The 9,886-nt window shown below is 41.8% G+C and overlaps 1 protein-coding gene across 3 annotated transcripts in view; it reads left to right on the forward strand.

Moving 5' to 3' along the window:
* The window catches only part of Atp10b (ATPase phospholipid transporting 10B (putative)), a 303,657-nt gene extending 293,993 nt beyond the window's left edge, over window positions 1–9,664 (forward strand). For all 3 annotated transcript variants that reach the window (XM_076578189.1, XM_006971615.4, XM_042283849.2), the window contains 2 exons: window positions 2,487–2,674; window positions 6,726–9,664. In XM_076578189.1, the coding sequence (XP_076434304.1) occupies window positions 2,487–2,674; window positions 6,726–7,206 (669 nt within the window). In that variant the 3' untranslated portion in view covers window positions 7,207–9,664. The remainder of the gene's footprint in view (window positions 1–2,486; window positions 2,675–6,725) is intronic.
* Window positions 9,665–9,886: the final 222 nt, after the last annotated feature.

Genomic DNA, 9,886 nt, shown 5'->3' on the forward strand with positions numbered 1-9,886 from the left:
GCATAGTCAAGAGCAACTCAAGAATAAGCTAATCCTTTCCCAAAACATCAGCTCCAGGGATTATAAAGTAAGTTTGACCAAACTTAACATTTCTATTTTTTAACCTTATTTTTTTAGTTCATGAAAAAAAAAGAGAGAGAGAGAGACTTGTCTTCTTGGACTATCATGCTACTATAACAAAATATTTGATTACAAACAAAAGGACTTTCTCAGGTTTCTGGAAGTCCAAGATGTAGGGACAGGCAACTTGCATTGGGGACAGGAAGTTAGGGAAGGAATAGTATCTAACTCCTGTATTTCCAAGATGGCTTGCTTTTGGTGGAGTTCTAGACAGGGGAGGCAGCCCAAAATGGGTGCTGTGTTCTTACATTATAATGGCAGAAGATTCCCTCAAACCTCTTTTATAAATCCATTATTTGCACAAAGCTCTTGTGACTCAGATGCTTCCCCAAGCATCCTACCTCCCTCTGGTCTCACATAGGGCCTTAGGTACCCATAGGAAGCTGAAAGGCACACCTACGTTCAAATGACAGTTACCTGTATTCCATGGCTAGAGTAATTCTGATGCCACATGAACATAGGCAGTCCAAGGAAATAAAATCATGCAACTAAAACATTCTGTTTGGGAAAATCTGCTCAACATTATGTTAAAGGTGAAAAAGTACAACCATGAAACATTCATATCCTCTTTGCAGACTACAAACCAATGAAAGACTAGAGCAGTGGTTCACAACCCATGGGGCACAACCCCTTTGGGGTTCAAATGACCCTTTCACAAGGTCACCTAAGACCATAGGGAAACAGACATTTACATTACAATTCACAACAGCACGAAATTACAGTTATGAAGTAGCAACAAATATCATTTTATGGTTGGTGTCACCACAACATGAGGAACTGTATTCAAGGATCTTGCCATTAGGAAGGTTGAGAACCACTGTTCTAGAGGGTGATTTTTTAAAACAGCTAGAAAAAATTTAAGTACCCACAGGCCATGAGAGAATTTCACTTCTAAGTTTTCACCCCACAAATAATAATGATAAATAATTTTGCATGTGTGTAGGGAGACACACAAAAATGTTTGCTGTAGCAGCATTGTTTTTAATAGTATATATATATATATATATATATATATATATATATATGTATATATATATACTAGCATATATATGTGTCTGTAATATGTATATTACAGAAAGCCTAAATGTTCATCAGTGGTAACATTCACAGTGGTATATTTGTGCAACCAAATACATGTAGTCCCCAACTTAGCAATAGTTTGACTTACATTTCTGTTTTATTATGTTTTCATTTTATTCTATGCTGGTACCAACACCACACATGTGGGATGCAAGCTGTCCTTCCAATGTTGAATTTAGATCTTTTCCTGAGCTGGCAACACATGGTGGGATATTCTCCTGAGGCGCCTGCAGAGCTAAGCCTGGCAGCCTGTTGTCAGCCTTGCAATCACAACACAAACAACCCATGCTCTGTGCTACACTGCCAGGCTGTGACACTCGGAGGGTTAGCTATAATCTGAAGCATTTATGAGTTACAGTATTTTCTACTTACAACAGGTTTGCAAGGCCTAACTCTGTTATGAGTCAAAAAGCTTCTATGGTTAAAATGAACAAGCTAGAGATAGACCATCTGTGTAAACATGGCTCCCAAAGTGTTGTGTGAAAGAAACCGCTGAGTTACCTCAGTTTGCTTGGCGTCATAACAAATGCCGTTCATGGTGTAGCTTAAATAGGAAAATGTTATGTATTACCATTCTTGAGGTTAAAAGTCCAAAGTCAGCATCCTGGTCCAGACATTGTCTGGGGAGAACCTTCATTCCAGGCTGTAGACAGCTATCTTTTATTGCATATCCCTGGAAGGAAGAGAAAGAAAGGTATCTTCTTTTGTGCTTCTTATGAGGGCACTAAGTTCATTCATGGGGAACTCCTAAAATTATCTCTACAAAGCCCCATTTTCAAATACTATCAATTGAGAGTTTTAACATAGAGACTCAGGAGTCGACACAAACTTCTAATCCATAAGCCAAAGGGATACATTGGTATGATAAAAAAAAAAATGTATCCATAAAAAATGTATGTGTATACAGCATAGCTGTATAGACATGTACAAAACTTCCCTAAAAGTAGATAAGCAGGCCATTTACAAGAGATATATGGTTACTTTTAATTGTATCTATAAGGTTTAGTATGCTTGAAATATTCCCCTCAAATTCTACTCTCCAGAATGCTCTTAACTATTACATTTTTTTAAATAGAATTTTAAAAGCTGAGTCAGTTCTCCCAAGCCAGCTAGGTAGAGCAAATACAGATGTTTGATCTATTAAACTGCTGTGTTCTGTGAGTGCTTAATATGTGTGTGTGCCTCTTCAAAAAGGTTGGAAGCAAAGCCTAACTAAGCTATGTGCATTTGGCTGTCCCTTAATCTAATCGGAACTTCCAACAGCATCTTCTTTGTCCCCTCCACAGACTGTCCTCCATGGCCTTGTCCTCCTCGGCAGCTTCTTGATGTACTTCGTCGTCTCCCTGATATACAACGCCACTTGTGTCACCTGCAACAGCCCCACCAATCCCTACTGGGTGATGGAAAGGCAGCTCTCAGATCCCACATTCTACCTCATCTGCCTCCTCACACCGGTTGTGGCTCTTCTACCAAGGTCTGAGCTCTTGGGCAATGCCCTTTAAATTCCCAGTCTCCACAAATTCCCACAGCCCAAGGGTATTAGTTATACTTCTCACTGCTGTGAGAGATGATTGGCAAAATCAAGTTCAGGAAGGAGGGTCTTGTTTTGGCTTGCAGTTTAAAGGCAGCCAGTCAGTGGCATTGCACCCACGCTCAGGGAGCAGAGAGGAGTGAATGCTGGTGCCCAGCTCACTGTCTCCTCATAACCCAGGGATAGCCCACATTCAAGGTTGCTTTTTTTCTCCTCTGCTAAACCTTCCTAGAAACACCCACCCACGCAGATATACCCAGAGGTGTGTTTCTTCATAACGATTCAAAATCAGTAAAGTTGACTGGAGCTTTAAGATTGCAGTCCAGAGACTGAGGTGCTGGGATAAAAGAACAATAAGACAGAGGGTAAATAATATGGACTCTGGTCCCAGGTCAGCCATAGAGAAGCAAAATGTCCCCCCATGGTGACATATGTAATATGGGAGGAATCATTCTACCTCCCTGGCTTAGAAATTGTCTTGTGTGGTAAGGGAGCATTTTTTTAAAGCTCTGTAATCCTTTGCTATTAGTGAGGGAGTCACACACCCCAGTGCCTGGAGGACAGGGAGCAGTCCCCACAAGCCACATGAAGTGCACACAAAGAACTTCCTGTCATCACAGGAAAGAACTGAGAAGCAGAACTTCAGATTTCTCTCAGAAATTTTAAATTTTTCATAAAATAGCCAACATTTTAATATCACTTAAGTTTAAAACACATGTGTAACATTCATGATCGCATACTATTTTCTGACATTTCCAGCCTAAAAACCTCTGCTTTCACAATTTCAAGGAAAATACCAGCAATATTAGTGCTTTTCTGTGTAACTCATGGTTGATACACATTGTACAGTCTCAACGCCCCTTTTTTTTATCAGCCAAGTAGTAGGCAGAGCTAAGGTTCTGGTTCATGAAACAGCTGAAGGCCTAAGTCCCCAGATGTGTCCGTGTTACCAGTACAAACCACAGTGGGAGCAAGGTTCTCCTGACTGAAAACCCAGCCCCATAGTTGGAGATTTTTGTTTTGTTTTGTCTCTTGATTTTGAAGGTAAGCAACTGTGGTCATCATGGCCAGAGTGAGCTTTTTGAGTCCATATATTATTTGGAAACTAGAAAAGAATTCATGAGCCCAGTGTTCTTCCTTAGAAAAAAAAGCTTGGAGCCAGAGTCTTACAAGGCAGCTTAATAAAGGCCCTTGAAACATGTGCAAAGACTGTTGACACATGTGGAATGAACAGATGGGCATCAGTTTGACGGCTTGCTGAACAGATGAGGAATGAGTTGAGGAAATGTTAGCAAATATGTACTTGCTAATGACCATAGTATACAGTCCAAATCTTTGCTTATTCTATATTATCACCACAAAGTTGAATTCCCATTTAATTCTATTTACTAAGGTCACAGGGATTTCTTCTGATAATGAAGGGATTATTTCCATAGTTGTAAGGACTTCTGACTTACAACCTTGGCATAATTCTTGTTTGTTTATAGAAATCCACATGATAGAATGTTTGCTGTAGAAAACTGTTTCTGGCTTAAAGTTGAAAGTCACATTTCTCATAATGGGCAGTGATCTTACTCACCAATCTTGTGATAAGTAGACCACTAATCTTAGTCAAGTTAATTCACCCCACACAAAAGGACAGTGCAAAAATCCCTTCAACTAGAAGCATAGATGTATGCAAACTATTTTAGAGACTTAAAAACAGATTAGCATACCAAGTTTAAACCCTAGGGCATCCTCTTAATCCTTTTAATTAGTAGTAGCGAATAGTAACAGTTTTAGGGCTTAGTAAAAGTCCTTGACTTTTTATGACCTATGCATTCTTGGACTCTCTTCCCACTTCTTTCTTTCCTCTGCAACTCACACCCTAGATACAGTGAGTTTCAAGCCTTCCTCCCAGGTTTACTGGTCTCCTACCATTGTATTTTTCTCCACAGACCCAGAAATCACTGTTCTGAATTGAAAGAACTTTCTTAACAGATGCTTCCCAGCACAGGCCTCTCCTTGATTCCAGCTACATTTCTCTAGTTTAGTCTATCAACTGCACTTGGCATATTTAGTCTAAGAAAAGCAGAAAGCACTTACAACTTTACGCACCAATTCACCCTCCTCAAATCTCAGTCTCTTCAGAGTTCCCTTCAGCTAATGCCAGGGCCCAGGTCACCCTCTGTCTGTTATCCTGTGGCTGCATATCCAGAGTTTGCACTGCAACAAGTCAACACCTCTACCTGTGGTATATTTCTCAGATACGTTCACAATTTCCATTTCTAAAGCTGCCATCATAAACAGTATACTCCCGAGACCCCAGATTACATAATTTGTCTCCAGTTAGGACTTTTCTCACTATCCATTATTAATGTATCGAAGTCTGATCTAGCCATCCATTTGTCAGCCCCCAAAGACTTCCCTGGGTCTTTACAATCAAATAGGAAATCCAAACCATGACCCACAGTCCTTGCCTGCTCTAGTCCTTCCACCCCCGTCTTGGATCTACCCCTCACTTTCACACTTGAGCTGCTTGGCCTGGGTTTTGTTTCTCATCCCTGTGTCTGACTGTTCTGACCCTCATCCTTCTTCAAGGATGGTCTTCAGATGAGACCAGGCACTTAACCTTCTCTCTTTCCATAACTGAACTCTTGTGGAACAAGCAAGTAGGAGTTCCCCCTTGTTCAAAGCTTACTCCTCTAGGTAGGGCCTGACTGTTGTGGAGACTTGACACACAGTTGTCGAATGGAGGATGGAAAAGAAAGGCAGTGTCCTGGGTGAGAGATTGGCACTAAGGAAATTTCAGTTTCCAGATAAGAAGTCCAATCTTTCCTGAAGCATATACACGGTTCCCTATTTACTCTCTGGTGTGGTAAAAATGAGGGAAATTTTATCTGCACTGCTAGGATCTACTACAGTCTTCAGAAAACCCTTGCCCCCTGTGGGTTCACCATGCAACTTTCAAATATAACAAAATAAGAGTCTCTGCTTACAAGTCTTTAAAATTAACATTGTAAAATGTCTCTAAAGCCAGATGGTAGCTTTTTAGATAACACTCAGAAAAGGAAATGTGGATGGCCTATGATACATGATAGTTAACCTTCTCACCCCTCCACTTGCCAAAATTTGGATCCAGAAGATGAATTTAGAGTCTCCCACAGGCTACATGCAGCTTGGCAGGAAAAAGGCAAGGGAGAGTGAGCTACTGAGATCTCAGACCTTTTCAGACCTTGGCAGAATCACCTCAGCATACTGCTGTAAGGGTTTTTTGGTGAAAGAGTATCCTGGTGATCACAGGGCTAAGAAATGCTGCAAAAATCATTCCACACAACAGACCTCACCTGGGGGTGACAGCTTCCTCACTGGGCAAAGGGTAATTATATAAAGTTACACACACACACACACACACACACACACACACACACACACACACACACAGATGCATACATAGTAGATAAGAGACTAGCTTATAGATCTAGATTTCTTGGGTCTGACCATAACTTCATAGTGGACAGAGAACTGGATTCATTTTCACATCTGTACACAAAAGGAAACAAAAGTACAGTTATGCATTGTGTAGACACTCTAACACATGAGAAACACAGCATCAGACAATTTCATCATAGGACAAACAACACCAAATACACTCACATAAAAGTAAGTTGGCAATGTCTCCAAGTGACTGAAGCATGTGTGCCTTATTGTGGGTCAAAAACAGCCTCATGGTCCTTGACTGTGCCAAGCACATGGATTTTTGAGAGAATGAGTCCACAATCAGCAAAGGTCCTTGAACAGTCCTGGTACAGAATAAGCATTAACTGTTATGTTTTGTTCGTGTTACCATGCTGCCTCCATCTCCAGAGGCAGCCACCCTTAGCTTTGAGAGTGATCACTCAGTACAACAAAGACAATGTCACCCTGGGAGAAAAGTTCTAAGAGCCCTTTCAATGTTGAAATTTTAAGGCATCAACAACTCAAAAACTATCTTTATTCTTTTACTTCCTACTAGGTACTTTCTCCTGTCTCTGCAAGGGACGTTCGGGAAGTCTTTAATCTCAAAAGCTCAGAAAATTGACAAGCTGCCCATAGACAAAAGAAACCTTGAAATCGAGAACTGGAGAAGCAAACAGAGACCTACCCCTACCCTTGCCTCTGCCCCTGCTTCTAGCCCTGCCCATGCTCAGCCCCCATGCCATACAGTACCACCTACACGACAACAGGACTTAGGAACCAGCACCCCAAAGAACTCTAGCCCTCCCAGGCAGAAGCACACTGAAGACTGGGTTCTCCAGGGTCCAAGATGCAGCAGAGAATTTTCGAGGGATGACACATGTTCAGGAGACACCTTGGCTAAACTCTCATCTGGGCAATGCCTTCTGGGCCCAAACAGAACAGCGGCTCCCACAGCCTATACCAGGGGACAGAAGGATATGGCTCGTAACTCAAGCAAAGGCAGTCATCGCCGGTCTCAGAGTTCGCTGACTATTTGAGGGGGCTACAGAAATCAGAGCTTGATCCAAACTCAGAAGAGGCCACCCCAATCACTGACAAGTGACCCTAGTCCCCTTCCTCTCTGTAGAGGAATGACTGCCAGTTTTATCAATTCTCCTCACCAGGGTTGACTTCCTTCAGGAAATGCTGGCCCCAGAGGAGCGGAGCAAAACTGACTTTGGCTTTCTTCTGCTGCCAGGCAGCACATTTTGAAAACAATAGTCTGGATCCAGATGTTATGAGGTTGTTGCATTGTGTTCCAAAGTTTTAGCCCAAGCACATCCTTGTGCGCTTCTAAATGAGTAAAGCCTATGAGCCCAGTGCAATCCGGCAGCAAGTATCCAAGACTCCAACCAGTGTTATAAATCTTTGAAATTATCAGAATATGGGAGTTACTCGGCTTGTCAAGCCATCACCTCACCTCACCCGAGAGTTCAAGTTTCAGAAGAGACCTGCGCACACAACAGCTTCATCTCAAGGTCACTGCAGTACCAAGTCATGGATAACACCCCTTCCATGAACAGAGTTGGGTCTGCTTCCTTCCTCTAAGCCAGTGGTTCTCAACCTTCCTACTGCTGCGACCCTTTAATACAGTTCCTCATACTGTGGTGACCCCAACCATAAAATTATTTCATTGCTACTTCGTAACTGTGATTTTGCTACTGTTATGACTTGTCATGTAACTATCTGATATGCAGGCTATCTGACATGCAACCCCCCCCCCAAGGGATTGTGACCCAGGTTGAGAACCACTGCTCTAAGCCAAAGAAAACTATATCTAAAGATGAAAATGGCATTAAATGGGATTTATGTGCAGAACAGATACTACCAACTGCTGTAAGGTTACAACTCATGTAAGAGGCAGGAAGATTATACATACTAAAGATTTTCCACTAATGGACCACATGCCCCACCATCTGAGGAATATTCCTAAAGTACACAGCATTCTCTTCCTAAAACTACTTATTTATTTGGAAATAAAATTGCCCGTCCTCATTCAACTCTTACAGTGGGAGATACCAGGAATAAGATCTTATCCCAGCTTCCTGCAAAAAGAGGCCCATATGACAGAGCAACTAGGAATGCAAAGTGGCATCTTCAAGTTTAAAACCTACACTAATCAGCTTATGCCAGAATGCCATGGCCATCCATTGGCCCGTGATTCAGCTAAGGTCAGCAGTCATGGGGAAAGAATTCTATGTGCTTCATATCCCTAGAAATTGTAAATGCTAGAAATGTTGAAGAGCTCAAAGATTTCTATAAAAGGCTGGATGACAGTTTTCAAAGGCTGTCAAGATAAGCTAGATCTGCTGTGACCAGCAATGGTCTATTCAAGTCTTCAAAGTCAAGTCAAGGAGTGTTCTTTGCCCTAGTCTCCTTAAGGCAGTGCCTACACATTAAAAGTCCAAGGATAGGCAAACTGTAACCTTTGTACCCAAGTCATCACCACGAGCCATGAGTTGGCCTGTCACTTAATTTCTCAGCAATGATAATAAGAGCAAGCTCAACAATCAAGATGGCAAATGGCAGAGTGAGCGGACTCTCTGTTCATCCTTGTGGAAAACAAAGACTGGAGGAGCCATTTGGAGGATCATCTCTGCCATGTAATGATGCCAGCATGAGCCAAAAGGTGGGGACTTGATTATCCTACAGAAAAAATGATATGGCCATAAGGAGGTGTGGGATGAAAGATGAATAAGCAAACATGGATTGTTCCAAGTAAAGAGATTCATCAAAACTTGGATTTCACCTCCTTTTACCTATGAGACTCCTGCCTACTGCCAATAGTCAGAAATCCTCAGTAATATATTCTAGAAAATAACAGAGCATTGGCTCCAGTGGATTGGAGTTTAAGTGTTTGCTTTTCCCTGTAGCCTTTAAAGGACCTTGAAGCAGGTCACCATGCTTGCAAATTAAGTTTAAACAGCTCTACCTCCTGGAATCAAGATCGAGTCCAAATTGCATACAGTGCACTGATGAGGCTTTCAAAAAGCAGGTAGTCCTTAAGACCAGAGAGAGTCTCACTTCAGAGAGAAAGGAAGGGATGGGAAGCTGAAAGAAAATGTGACACCCCTGCCCTTACCGAAATCCATGCTCAGCACAGCATTCAGACGCTGCTCTTTCTTGCCTGACCGATCATGTCAGTTTGCCTGGGATGATCCCATTTTTACCGTTTCCCACATGCTGGGGAGCCTGGGCCATCTGGTCACAAGTGGTCACTTACTTTTGCCACTCTTTGTGGTCCAAACCAAACCAAACCAACAGTGTGACTGTCTGATGTGCCACCTTCCTCAGAGGGAAGCTCTACACTCCCTCTATAATGTAATGCTAGTGATGGTATGTAGTATATGTTATATGTGTATAATCTTTTTACTGATTGACTGGAAAAATGTCACCTTTTGTTTTTTAGAAAGAAAAATAAACTTGGTTTTTCCACAGTTCTCAGCCGATCTGAAATCCTTATTATTCTTCCTATATATTATCATTACTGATCCTGAATATTTATTCATTCACTCATCCTTCTTTGCATTTACCCATTCATTTATCTATCCAAGAAACTTCAGTAAGTCCCTATTAAATAATTTGAAGGGCAACATGGACCGTGAAGGAATCAATACCTGTCCTCACCTACCTTCCCAAGGCTCATGGCATTAGGAATATTTAACCCAGTATGAGAGT

The sequence above is a fragment of the Peromyscus maniculatus genome, chromosome 8 (assembly GCF_049852395.1).
Source record: "Peromyscus maniculatus bairdii isolate BWxNUB_F1_BW_parent chromosome 8, HU_Pman_BW_mat_3.1, whole genome shotgun sequence".
In the NCBI taxonomy this organism is placed as follows: domain Eukaryota; kingdom Metazoa; phylum Chordata; class Mammalia; order Rodentia; family Cricetidae; genus Peromyscus; species Peromyscus maniculatus.